Consider the following 14,443-nt stretch of genomic DNA (forward strand, 5'->3'; position numbering starts at 1 on the left):
ACCCGAGATTCTCTTTTTTATTATTCTCTAAAACTTTGATCTGTTTTGTGCCCTTAACCTCCTTTTTACTTAAATTGAATTGTCTCCTCCTTTTATATTTATATTAAATATGATTTTATAAGTGTGCCTTGCAACCTCTTCTAGTCTATAGGTGGTCATGATGACTTTAGGGGGAAGGGGGGGGGGGGTTACCTGCTGGCGTCCTGAGTTGTACTACCCACCTTCCTCTTAGCCAATTTTACCTTTTCTCCTTGTGGGTTCTCCTTTCCCCTTGAAGTCCTTACCCCCCCTATTTGGATTTCCTTGGGAGGATAAGTTTTGAAGGAGAGAAGATGATGTTAATGGTGAAGCTTAGTAATCRGACGTGAGGTTGAGAAAAAGAAATTAAGCTACCTGTGGAATCCCCTACAACCTGCTGTCTCCACTCCTCTTCAGACGGTACCGCAGATCAACCCAGCCGTGGCTGCTGTGCCTGCTGCGTGAAGGAGAGTCCAAGCCACGGGAAAGCACGTTGTGGTGCCTGCTGCGTGAAGGAGAAGCCAGGCCACGGGACAGCAGCTGTTGTTCCTGCTGCACCTGCTGTGTGAAGGGAGAACCGAGCYGCAAGACAGCACACAGCCGTGACTGCTGTGCGAAAGRAGGGTTGTAGCTGCTGTGTGAGGAGGAAGCCGAACCAGAGGGCGACACACAGCSGGGATTACTGTGCGTGAAGGACCGAATCAGAAGCCGTTAGGACCACTCTAGGCAGCAGCAAACACTGCCGTGCCGCCTTAGACAGCAGCATTTTGCTGCTGTGCCATCTCGCCTCAACTGTCAGCAAACAGCGGGTACCGCTGTGCCATTTATTTTCTGCTGCTTATAGTTGACTACGCGGTAAACAGCAACTTTCGCCGTGTCCTTCTCCCGTACCTTTCCGAGCAAACAGTGACAGAAGAGGCTGCTGTATTGAGCTACTGCGTGGTCCACTTTGCGTRGTGAGTTCATCCTATCCTATTATATATTTTACTCGTCACAACACTATAGGCTTAGGATCMGATTCTYTAATATGCTATATGATGTACTCATATGAGGTGGCTTGAGAACTTATTTAGATGTTGAGATTTAAGGATTTCCTAAGGAATTCTAATTTTAGGAGAGGGTAAATATGAAATCCAATTAGAGAGCCRTAAGAACCTAAGTACACTYGAAAAGGAAATATTGGTAAATGATGATTAATTATAGTTTCTTGTATGTTAAAAACTCTAAGGTATCTTACGTTAGGAGATCCCCTTTACTCTTAAAGTATAGTCTAAATATTCGTTAAGGATGGGTGGTGGTTTATACCTCTCAWATGGCGGATTCATGTACATTCTTGGTGTTGGATTGATATTTCATGCATATGTATACCTAACCTTGGCTTCCTACTAATTGATCGAAATGTGGTAAATTTTTGTATTGAAAGTTGTTCTTTTACACTTTGTGTGAGGGATGGTGTAAGTTGGTGGTAGGCATTGTGATTATTATGTAACCTCCAAATCATCCTCTCACTACCAYTCGGAAATAGGCATTGTGATTATTATGTAATTTCCGAGATAAAGGGCGTAAGATCACGATCGACTAAATGACTGGTTTAGGTTGATGTCGATGGTTTTAAACCTATACGTGATGCTCTATAACGTTGACTTACGACTTACTTTGTGTCTGTCATAATCAACGGTAAAACGGGTCTCCCCCATTATCATTAAATGTTTTGGACTCCTCTTTATAATAACTCGATTTGGCTATTTTATTTAATGGCGGTAAATTTATGAAACTTTATTTAAGAATTTCCCGTTTTCCTTGCGTGATTGTTTGAACTCACTAGGCGTAAGCCTAACACTTCTTTGTTATGGTTTGAATATTCAGGTTCCTTTAGCGGTGGGGCCAAAATGGGTTGAGAGGAGCGTTGGTACGTGAAGAGGCTCTTTTGTAGTAAAGCCTGTTTACGTTTGAGCGTTACGAATGAAGATGTTGTATTTTTGGAGATTGATAGGAACACCCGTCTATAATCTAGTTGTAGAAAAACCTAGATTAGTAGGTTGTTATTTATCTTCTCGATATTTTTTGTATGTAAACGCTTTGCTATCACTTCTTGTTGGGTGTAAATTTTTATTCTAGTTTCCAAGTCTCATTTTATACCTTCGTATTTATTTTATACTTTTATGGGTGTTATAGATCATGTGAAGAAGTGATGGAGTATTTGGAGGAAAATGGATGGTGATTTTGGGGGGTGGTGTTTGATTTTTTGCCTAATACCTTACATGGTCGTTTTTACCAACTAAATAACCAACCTGTAAACTAAAGCAAAAGTATAACAATCGTAAATCCAAAATAGGTACTCCCTAGCCTTTACCCAAACCGGCAAATACAAATACCCAAGTATGGTCTACAATTCAACATAATCTCAAGAGTTGCAGTGGATATAAAGGTACATACTCACACTAATAACTCACATTATGCAAATAATCATTTCACATTTAATGATGAACACTATGTGAATTTAAATCACATACAACTCCAACATAACAGATAAGTGTAGTCTTGTAAGAAAATAACAAGATGAAATTCACATGAAGTCCAAACCTAAACGTACACTCTTAATTTAGAATCACACTAACCGAACACTTGGATTTGGATTACCAAAAGACATGTTAAAATCCCAAAAGGACCTCCAATTAAACCATTAATAACCCCTCAAACAAGGACCCAAGTTACATCCCCAAACTGCTCTTGGAACAAAACTGAAATTTTTGAAATAGTCACAAATGCGACTTTCATGCGATCCAACCTGTTTGAAACCCGCATTTATTTTTATTTTTCCTGCACAAATTTGCTCGAGAATCCAGAGTTGTTACAATAATGAACTTTCGTACGATGGATGAAAACCAAAACACAATTCCCATCATAAGGAGAGATTTGTAATAAAAGTCGTCGTAGAGAGATGAAAACAAAGTCTTTCAACATACTATAGGAACGAAAACTGTAATTTACTCTTAAATAATTCACAAATTGGTACTTGTTTGTCGTTTTTGAATTTTTATTTATAATATTTTTCATTCAACACTTAATCAGGACAGATATGTACATGGTAATTTTATATCGTTTGTTTATTGAACACACAAAATAAACAACAATTTATTTTGACAAACGAGAAATACTTTTTAGTTCAAACATACACTATAACTTAAACATATTTTAATATGATAAAAATAAACACACACTTTCAGATGTTAACTTTTTAAGTACAATTTCAATCAATTTTTTTTAATAGACAACAAGAAAATAATACATAGATTCTACAAGACGTAAAAACCTCGAGATAAGCAAAAGCATCGTACATGTGGAAAAAGAAATGCGCGAAACGGAAATAAAAGAAGACCAAGGAATGGTACAACATTGTCTACAACAAAAAAACTACTACGACATTAAACAAAAGTCTTCTTTTTTTTTTTGCTAACCTGGAGGATATCCAACCCGCTATGCAAGCCGACTAATCTTTGGGCGACCATCCACTTCGCGGATAGCCCGGAGTCACCGCATTTGAATCTCCGTAGCCATAAGAGAATTTTTATTCCTCCTTGAATTCGAATCTTGAACCTCCAGACACTTTTGACTTTAGAACCCAAACTCAAACCAATCAGACAGCACCCTTATGGTTAGAAAAGTCTTTCAATTGAGTATTAGTATTTTATTCGTCAAATTATTAATTTCATGTTCTTGTTTTTTAGATTATTACTTTATAGTATGACTTGACTTAATTAAAACTAATAAAAAAAAACTCTCATGTGAAAGTCACTTGATGAACCATTTTATTTAATTAAATAATTAAAAAAATATTTAACTCATAAATTTGGTTTTTAGAGTGAAAATGGTACTACAGAAATAAGTAAATAAATAAATGAGGTGTTGATACTAAATTTGGTAACGTGTGTTGTACGTGTCATGTCTACAAATCGAAACCCACTAAATTCGTGTTTGCTTGTTGCAATCAAATTTGGAGCTTACACATCGCCATTTTCCTACATCTTATTTAAATTTATTAAAATAAATTTTGTTCATATTTTTATTTTAATCCAAAAATAAATTGTGCAAATTTTTAAAGGAAAGAGGTAATGAATTTTAGTTGTATTGTTATTTAATCAATATAAAAGTATTATAATTACAATTTTTTAAAATAAATTACAATTTTTTATTCTGAGTATATGAATTCTTTTAATAATTATTTTTTGGGATAAATTGACTAATCTTCCCAACAAAATTCACTTTCGATTAAAAATACTCTTTATGCAAATGGGAATCGTTACCCAAATGGAGAAGGAGATGAGCGTAAAAAGCCTCTTCTGGATGGAATCTTTACGCAAATGTGAGTAAAAATTTTCTTAATCCAAAAATCAAGTTTATGCAAAGGCGTCTACCGGATCGAGTTTATGGAATCTTCCGGATTGAACAAGAATCTAAAAAATGAATTTGGTTGAGAAGATTTTGATTGATTTCCGTTTTTTAATCGTATCTTAATATATAATCTGAAAAAGAAAAACCAACAAAAAAATGTCTACCCATTTGATCGAACTACAATTTACATGTCAAAACCATATTTATACATACCACTTTACAGTCAACAATCTTGCAATTTCCAACCCAAAAAAGAGAAAAAAATAGCTACCAGAAACCCCAATCTGCCATTTGCAATTGCATAGCGTGGCAAAACCAAAACTTTCATGTACAATACTCTAAAGCCCTACCCATCTCACCCATTGGAAAACTTTTCGAACTCTGAATGGAAGCCCATAGTCTTTAACCACGCCAGCCTCCCTTCGAGCCGCCTCCGGTTCGGACCACACGTATACCCCTCGTTCTTGCCGACTTCCGGGGACCGTGTTGTCCAAAATTACTGCCACTAGGAACGCTATCACCATGTGAAGTGAGAACAAGGTGTTCATCACATAATTTAGCTATAAAAAAAGATGAAACAATACCATCAGGAAAAACATAGATAGATAGATATATAGAGGGGTGGGGTTCCGGGAAAAACCACAGAAAATGAAAAACGGAGGAACGTACATACCCCTTTGTATTGGGAGCGAAACGGGCCATGAGAGGCGACAATGTAAGGCTGGAAGTAACTTGGAACAGGAAAGTTGGAATTTGGCAAGAGACCGTATTGCTGAAAGTAGGCTGGTACAGAAAGGGAGAAAAACAAAGAAAACCCGATGATGATTATGTTCCTTGAGCTTCCAGCCTCGCTGTAACGTAAATTTGACAATCCTAATGCTGCGAGCATCGCCCACATAATGCAAAGCAAGCCTGCAACCATTACTTGCGGGATTGATGCTATAAACCCTCCTACTTTACCTGACACAATGTTAGATATAAGATCAACTTCAACTGGTATGCAGCCAAAAAGATAAATGCAAGATTTCCTTYTAAGATCAGTCCTTACCCACGAGGGATAATATAATTAGAACACAGGCTCCCAACTCAACAGCTCTTCGGCTGCCCATTTTGGTGACAGCAATTGTGTGCACATTTTCAGTGAGAGTGGTTGAGCCTGTTCCTGTACCCCAGAGACCAGCCATGATGCTAGACAGACCTTCAAGACCAATCCCACGGCTTACAACACCTGGTGTCGGGGGTCTAGATGCCACCAACGCCGATGATGCATGATATGAACCAACCTATACGAAATGAGACCAAGTGTTCAGGAATTGACTAATCACCAAAGTGTATGGTAGTATCATACCCAAGGATGTGTAGTGGCACAGCATAGGCTTTATTTAGCTATGGGCATTGTAATAGACGGCAAAATAGCAAATAATCCAAGTATCTTTCAGGATCAAATTTTAAAGGAACGCGTTCATATACTGAATGAGAAGGAGGGATACTAAACCAAACCAAACCAAACGATCCCAGTGAATCCCACTCGAAAGTAGGGTATGGGAGGAGAGATTACTTCTACACCAGGGAAGAAGGTATTCTGTAAATACTTAAATGGTTGCAACTAGAAAATGGAAAAGCAGTTAAAGAAAGTAGAGGTAAAACATAATAGTATACAAGGAACTAGAAACAAGATTAGGAAAATGTACATATAAGTAACCAAGATAAAAAAAAGGGAAACCACTTTGGGTTCAACTCTAGCATTGTTAGCATGTCCTGACAGAAAGACAGTGTGAATGATTGTAGCATGGATAGTGGGGTTCAATCGAAACTGAAAAGTTGGGAGTGTTGGCCAATAAGGAAGGCCCATGAGAGGACATTGTAAGTTGCAAAAATGAGGATGCTTAGAAGGACATGCCGTACAAGTGTAGAACCATGTTTGACAGGATATTGAACGAAGTATTTCAGACAGTGCTAGGAGTTGCACCTATCACGGATAAGTCAAGGGAGGGAAAAGTGTGGTGGTTTGGTCACATGCATAGGAGACCATTAGCAGCTCCAGTGAGAAGGATAGAAAGTGTAAAGGCCGAGCCATTGAGTTAGACATGACGGCTTTATGCATTTCTGAGGGCATGACCTCAAATAGGAGCTCTTGGAGACCCAAGACTAGGGTAGTGGGCTAGCGGTGTGTAGTTACCATATTTTTGGTTATGCTTTTCTGGTACCTATTTTTTGTATGTTACTGCTTGCTCTACTCCAACTTTTCAAAACTTTATCTTATGTGACTCTTTGTCACACTTTTCACAAGCTGGGTGTCTTCATGAAAACAACCACTCTACTTTTTTGGATAGAGGTCAGGTCTGCTTACATCTTACCCTCCCCACACCCCAGGGTGGCATATGCCGGGTTCGTTTGAATTGGGTTAATTGAATCTGAAATGTAAGTTCTATACAATTTGCTGAGACTTGCTATGATTTACAGGAGAGAACAGCGGGATATCAAAAAACATGCACACAAGATAACATAGCAGAATGGCAGCATAGGAGGTTCACATACTACTTTATTAATTCCTTTTGGTATTAATTTTAGTCAACAGTAACTACTTCTAATAAGGAACATGTTCTTGTTGTTATTGCAAAAACAAAATCAAAAGATGAAAAAAAGGGACACTTTAACAGACGAGAGGGAACTTACCGAATCCACCGAAGAAATAACAGACACCACACACATTACAATCGTCATTTTCCAGTTGAAAACGGGTGTGCCCCATTGTAACGGGTAAGGAAATCTGAACCATGGAGAAGACTCCAAACCATGGGAGGTATCAGCCCGACAACTTTTCATCCTGGCAACATGTTTTCTGCAGTGATCAGATATCATATTTGAGGTCGGTATATTCACATCACAGCCCTTATAGTTGTAGGCCCCTGCTTCAGTCAGAAGGAAAGCCAAGGCCCATGTTATAGCCATACCCAATGGTACCTGTGCACAATATATGAACACAAATTAAAGCCGCATGATTCAAAGTTCCAAAACTAAAAAACAGATAAAACTCGTTTACTTACAGCATAAATCTGAAATACACGGTGCCCAAACAAGGAAACTTTACGAAAGTACTGAAAGACATAAAGGAGTTATTATCTTAGAGAACAAGTGAATTAGAACTCTAAAAGGAAAATAAGATAAATTACAGGATGTTTTCCCTATTAGCAGCATTAAGAAAACTTACAAGAGAAAATATAATAACAACTAAAATCTGCACAATGCCGATCTCAAGACATGCACCAAGCTGTGGGAAACCATAACTGTAGAAAGAAAGTCCAACAGCAGCAATAGTTGGGGACACAACCACTGGATTAATTAACCTGAGGAGCAGGACAAAAGTTTGATGTAAATTCATACCGTCGACCTACCTAATGATAAACAGTGAAAATGAGCAGAAATAAAAATGAAGTGAAGCGGTTCACCTCAAGAGTAGAGTCATCAGTCCACTGTATCCCAATAATGCTTGAAAAGCTGATGCAATAATAATGGCCCCCTGTAGTTCCTTCATTATATGCTTGAAACTCTAGTACCAAGAAGCAAGATTCATGAACGGGAATATTAGTTTCACCACAAGATAAAGTTTCAGCACAAAGAAATGCAACAACCCATTTGGGAGTGGAGGAGATTATAGTTTCCATAGTTATGTAGATAATAAACAGAAAACCCACCAGATTATAGGTTGTGTAAGACGGATTCAAGGTTTTTACACCGTGAAACAGTCTGAATTATGACAAGCAATTGTGTCAAAAGAGGGAAAGTTACAAGGTGCAAAGAAATCAAATGTCTTGTCATCAGAGTCAATCAATAAGTAGTCATGACTTCGTTTCTTGCAGTAGTTAGGCTGATCTTGACCCCTGTTATTTTGAGGTCATATCTAGTATTACACAGGTGGTGCATGGCTGTCATCAGCTCGTGCCTTGCTTAATGAAAAGGAAGTATAAACTTTCCTTCTAACAATGAGATATATAATCAAATAAACTGCTTATGATTTCGCTTGATCCCTCTCAGGTGATTAAGCGCTCGATAGAAGGTCAATCAAATGCATAGCTCAAGTTAACACTTTCTGGAACATAGGTCCGAGAGAAAAATAACATCCCATAAATACTACAATAGAGGCACGTGATTTAGAGGGGCAAAGAGCAGCTTGTGGTAAGACAAATTTAAAGCAACTTCTTTCTTTCGATAGGTTCACAAAAACTACTATGTGAAAACTAAAATATAGCGGATATGAGAAAAAAGAACATTGACTTTGCAAAAATAAAAATATTATTTAGGTAAATTGTCCCTTATCATAGTTGTCTAAAGTGTGCCAAAGCCCGAGAGGTGTCGGGATTTCACCTAGAATGGCAAAGCTAGAAGAAGGGTACAAGAACCACATGCTTGTTTTATTAGGCAAATTCTTTCCTTTAAGCTTCTATTAGTTGTTCTTTTCTAAGGTTATGCTTTTACTTCCTGATGCCAAGGAAACCACTCAATCTCACTCACTTTGCTAAGCTATATGCTGAAAGCATTACTTGTGTTGAAATAATTGTCAATTTTAGGGTCTATCTTGGACAAATTGATGACCATCAATTTTAATATGAAAAAGATGTCAAGTTAGTTGACAATAACCATTCAATTATGTTCAATCATTTACGTAAATATGCCTTTCTTCCATAAGGCATGCTCCGTAACTTAGTGCAGGGTCCATAGGCGCTTACAAGGCCTAGTTGGACCTCATGGCTTAATAACCATGGTCCTATTTAGAGCCTTCAAAGAGCTTGAGGGGTGATAAATTAAAGCCATTTGGAATTTTCAAAGCTTAAAGCTTGAGGACAAAAACAAGAAAACTTCTTTTCGGCATACAATCAAATGCATCTACAAATGAGTATGGTTCATAAATCATGATGCTAAGGTGGTGGCCCATGGAACACAGCTCACCAACATGAAGTTATGAATTGTCTACTCATACAATCAATTTGTCTTGTTGATAAAACAAAGTAACAAACGATTTTCCTTTGCCGATAGAAGGCTACGCAATCTCAATGCAGTGTGAACTTACATTTCCATTCAGTCCAAGGAACTCGGGGGATTTTATTATTGCAAGCACGGGAGCAAGAAAGACGAAAGATGGACCTTGTATGAGGGGCAATCTTGATCCCAAGTTGACATGTAGAAGTGTTGTAATTCCCGACACAAATAGCACCGTCGAGATCACAATCGATGTATCCTCCTAAAAGCACTAATCTCCATCAGACTAATTCTAACAATTACAACACTCCCAACTGTATTTGACATGAAATCAATTGCAAGTGCTTACATGGTCGCCACCCATTGCTGGAACAATAACAAGCGGAATTAGAACCAATGAACCCAGCATTGAAAGATAATGCTGGAATCCATAGAACCCAACTGGAACTGAAAACAAATCCACAAAAAAAATTCGTCAATCCTGATTTCATACCTAAACACTGAAGACCAATTCATTAGGACGATAAAAAGAACGAGATAATTGGCACACATTCATTTTAAACACGAAGAATCCACACGATTACCCCATGGAATCAGATTCTAATATAAAATCACAACTTTTGAATGTGAATAAAAAAATGGAAACATCAAATTACTGTGAAAAACACATTAGTATTTACCAAGGCCAGGTGTGTCTCTAAGCCGATACTTCATATGCGAATGACGAGACACCAATTCATCATCAACCACTTGTGGCAACACATTTTCGACATCCCCATTCCTCACTGCCCTCCTACTCGGCTGAGGGGGGGCCGGCGCCGGCGTCTCAGTCGCAGCAGCAATTCTCGCATGTCCATTAACACCATGCTTCGGCGGTACCGGTGCAGGACTGCCCTCCGCCTCTGTCCTTTTCTCCACCGACTGATCCTTGTTAGATTGCAGCTGCACCTGTGCATTAGCCGGCTGCGGCGTTGGCGCCGTGCCGTTCACGGCAGAAATTGGGCGTACACGACCAGCTTCAAGATCAAGTGGAGCAGGAGAGGGGGTGGAAGCGGGAGAGGGGTTATTCGTCCTGGCAAACTGACCAGAATCACTAGCATTGGTCTCGCCGGAAAACCTAGGGCGGAAGCCGGTGCGTTTGGCCCAGGATGACGGGGGAATTGCAGGTGACGACGGAACATCAGAATCTGAAGCAGGTGTTTGTGGACGTTTGGTGGTGCCGGAGTTGTGTGCCATTGATGTGCTTCCGGGAGCCTCGTCCTTAATGCATAGATCTGGGGGTTAGGGTTTTGTGAAACGGAGAAAGGATCTATGGCCTATGAATGCTGTTCATTAGTGAACAGTATGAGAGATTGCTGCCACTGTTGTCGTTAAAGTTGAAGATCCCATGGATTTATGTATGTGAAGTAGTGTGTGTTTTTGGGAGAGAGACAGTATTGCTAATGGGGGTGAAGTAGGGAGTGGAGTGAAAACGGCGTTTGGTCTCATTTTCGGTAAACCGTACCATCAGCCCCTGTAATATCTCTAATACACATTTTAGTCCCTATACTTTTCAACTTTGATAAATTAGCCATTATTTCTACTTTTTTTTGCTTCATGGTCCATTATCCTTCCCACCATCTTACCACATCCATATGGAATGAAAGTTAATGATCAATCAAAATATGGAATGAAAGTCATAGTTGATAAACTAAAATACAAAGAAACCAAGCATACATAGTAAATCTCACTTGAACGTAGGATATGAGAGGGATGAGATGTATGCAGACTGACTTCTACGTCAAATAATAAAGCAGTTGTTTCTTTGAAAACTCTCATCTTCTGAAAAGAATATGAGAGCAAACAGCTAGTAGTAGAAACAATGATTAGCGTATGATGAACAAAACACAAGAAATTAACAGAGAAAAGGTAACTCATAGGTACAATGGATACATATCCATAAACTCATATCAACGGTCACGTCTTTTGAAGTGAGGCAGGTATGATTAATTGTAAACCCTGAACTCGTCTTTGGCATCTTTGCAGAAGGAAGAGAAGCCCTAGCATGAAAGAGAAGAGCTTGTCAAGATAGCCTAGATTGTTGCCAGAAACCAACCGAAAGATCAGAAATCTAAAAAGACATGGACGAATCACTCGTAATGGAGCTGGCAAGTCATCCTTGGCTACTAAACAACACCTATTCTCTTCATGTAAGGACCTCCATTCCTTGAATAGTTGTATTTCTCAAAGGCAAGAAAATTGAACCCATGATCTTGATGATATGAACATGTACAAGACTTGACCAAACTGAACGATCGATAGAGATTTTCATTCTTATTGATGGCTATATATTTTATCAGACGTTCCGTAGCTGGTATTTATAGGATGATGAAACAATTTTGGATCATTTTGTATGCTCATTGACTGTTTATTCAATTTGACATGGGTATTAGATCTTCAAGAGAATATATTCTCTTTATAGTACCATTTATGGACCATATATATTTGATGGAATTGAAACAGAATAATCTGAAACCCTAAATAGTCAAATGGTTTGATGAAAAGCATCAAAATATGTCATTGTTCTTATACTTATGCAGGCAAGTTGCTTGCCCTTTATATCTTTCAAAAGGTAATACGAGGAGTCGAACATATTAAACTGTTAAAGAAATTAATTTAACTTAATATATATATATATATATATATAGTATGATGATTTTTAAATGATCAAATCCCTATATATAGGTGATTTGATTCTGCAAGCGGTTCGGTACGAGCGAAGAAAATTCGAACAAAAGGGTCAGAACTTGCCGATAGGAAAGGGCGTGTTCAAATGAATACCGATTTTCGGTTGTAAACAGAGGGACAAAGGAGAGTGCGACACGTGTCTCATACTTCACGAGTTATTCATCATGAATAATGTATCATACATGATGAATATATATTATTCATGATGAATATGTATTATTCATCATGAATGGTGAATCAGTTTAACATGGATTATGATCGTGTATTATTCATCATAAATGTTATATTATTCATCATGATAGTTTATAAGCGTTCACCTTCGTTATTCATATTGAATGCCCTTTGTTATGCATATTGAATGTGGACATCGGGGACAAGTGTCATGCTCTCCTTTGTCCCTTGATTCACAATAAAAAATCAGTTTGAAACTAAAGTTTTCTCTCTTCCTATATATGACTTGCTTGTCCATTTAAGGTATTGATTGACTTATGAAATACAAAGGAGATGAACCCACAAAAAACATGTGATATGCTAAAATGGCTTACCTTTTTACTTCACAAGGAATGTAAATAAGCATCATATATGTAAATTTTGAAAGATCACATTCAAAGAGTGTCTGGAATATTAGATATATCAAATTAAAACTCAATCTTTTGGTTGATATATGCCGATTTTATATGTGTTTCGAATTGAAATCGTTTTTTAAATATTACCTTTCGAAGTTAATTAATTAACCATTTAATTAACAACATCTCTAGCAAATTCTTTAAAATTGAGAAAATGAAGATTTTGACGAAATATTTGCTCCAATGGATTCTCAAAAAAGAATATTCAAAACAGAGAAAGCATTAAAAAGAGTACGAACTAGAAAGGTACTCACGCAATGCTTTATAATATAGTATAGATATAATTAAGGTTATAATCTCCAAATTTAAATGATCTATTAGAGATGGATGCTCTAATAACCTAGTGTGAGATCTAAAGTCCAACACAAGATTAGAAGGGGTAGGCTAAAAACATTTCCAACAACTATGCTCAGTGGCGGATCCAGAAAATTTTATTATTGGGGGCAAACTTAGGGAGTTGGGGAATTGGGCGTGTCAAAAAAATTCTGAAACTGAATAGCTCATCCGAACCAAGACGATTTTGGGTTATTCGTTGTTGGCTTAAACTATTTAGTTTAATCAAATAAATATATATATTTTTCTGTTTTTTTGATTAATTTTTACTATTTTGGATAAACAGAGACATTATACATATATTTTTATTTCGGTTCAACTTAAAACAAATGAACACAGTACATATTAATAGTCAATAGCAAGAAATCAGAGGATAAGAAATTAAATTAAATTAGAAGAAATTAAGAGCAAAAGACCAATATGCTATAAATAAAAGATAAACTAGTAGTAAACCCTATATCAAAATAACAAACTCAAATTAAAAAACAAACTCAAGAATCCTAAATCAAATATCAAGAAATAGAAAATTAATAATCAACAAATAACAATAATTATAAATATATAAAAAATAAAATACAAAAAGAAAGTTGGAAAAAAAAAACAAAAAAATAGTGATGGATCAAATTATTAGAATTATAGCAAATAAAACAAGACAAATATAATGACTTTCAATGAGTTAATACTTAGAAATTAGGGACATTAGAGTTTAACTGATTTCTAAATTGGTAACTTCTTGAAATAAAATAAAATAAAAGTTGTAAATAAAATGGTAGGGATTAGATATGGGGATTTGTCTTTTAATTATTGGGGGCCTATTTGTAATTCTAGTTTAAAAAATATATTGAAAACTATAAATAATGTTCTTTCTTGTGGGTTTCTTATTGGTTTGTTGGGGCCTCTGCCCCCTATGGCTTTACCTTGTATCCGCCATTGACTATGCTAAAATAAAGAAATAGCAATTTTTTGCTTTAACAGCTATGTTATCTTGTATACTAAAATAGAAAAAAGAAGAAAGAGATTGTAAAAATCTTTAAATTTAGATAAATCTCTAAAAAGTGAGAGAAATTATTATTTTTAATATTTTCTATCAAAAAGATATATTAATAGTAAATGTTTAGGAGAGATAAATGATATTTTATTAGATGTGTTGAATATTTTAATAATATAATAATACTAAAAATGCTAAAATAGAGTAGCTATTGGTGTTAGATACTTTATTTTAGATAAATTTTAGCATAACTACTGTAATTACTCTAAATAAAGCCCTACCTATTAATTCTCACCTCATACACATCAACATCAAGATATGTTCTTTTCAATTTGCGTCGTATAACTTGAATAAAAGAAACCAGATATTTTTCAGTAAGTTA

At 36.6% G+C, this 14,443-nt stretch overlaps 1 protein-coding gene across 1 annotated transcript; it reads right to left on the reverse strand.

Moving 5' to 3' along the window:
• Positions 1 to 4,748: 4,748 nt before the first annotated feature.
• Positions 4,749 to 10,623, reverse strand: LOC112522151 (nucleobase-ascorbate transporter 12-like). Its single transcript, XM_025131230.1, has 10 exons — positions 10,068 to 10,623; positions 9,737 to 9,834; positions 9,479 to 9,649; positions 7,860 to 7,960; positions 7,622 to 7,757; positions 7,458 to 7,508; positions 7,087 to 7,374; positions 5,459 to 5,693; positions 5,084 to 5,370; positions 4,749 to 4,970 (listed from the first exon to the last, which is right to left on the reverse strand). Exons 1-10 carry the CDS (start codon positions 10,621 to 10,623, stop codon positions 4,749 to 4,751), a joined length of 2,145 nt encoding a protein of 714 aa, XP_024986998.1.
• Between the last annotated feature and the right edge of the window lie 3,820 nt (positions 10,624 to 14,443).

The sequence above is a fragment of the Cynara cardunculus genome (genome assembly GCF_001531365.2).
Source record: "Cynara cardunculus var. scolymus isolate 2C chromosome LG 11, CcrdV1, whole genome shotgun sequence".
NCBI classification, from domain to species: domain Eukaryota; kingdom Viridiplantae; phylum Streptophyta; class Magnoliopsida; order Asterales; family Asteraceae; genus Cynara; species Cynara cardunculus.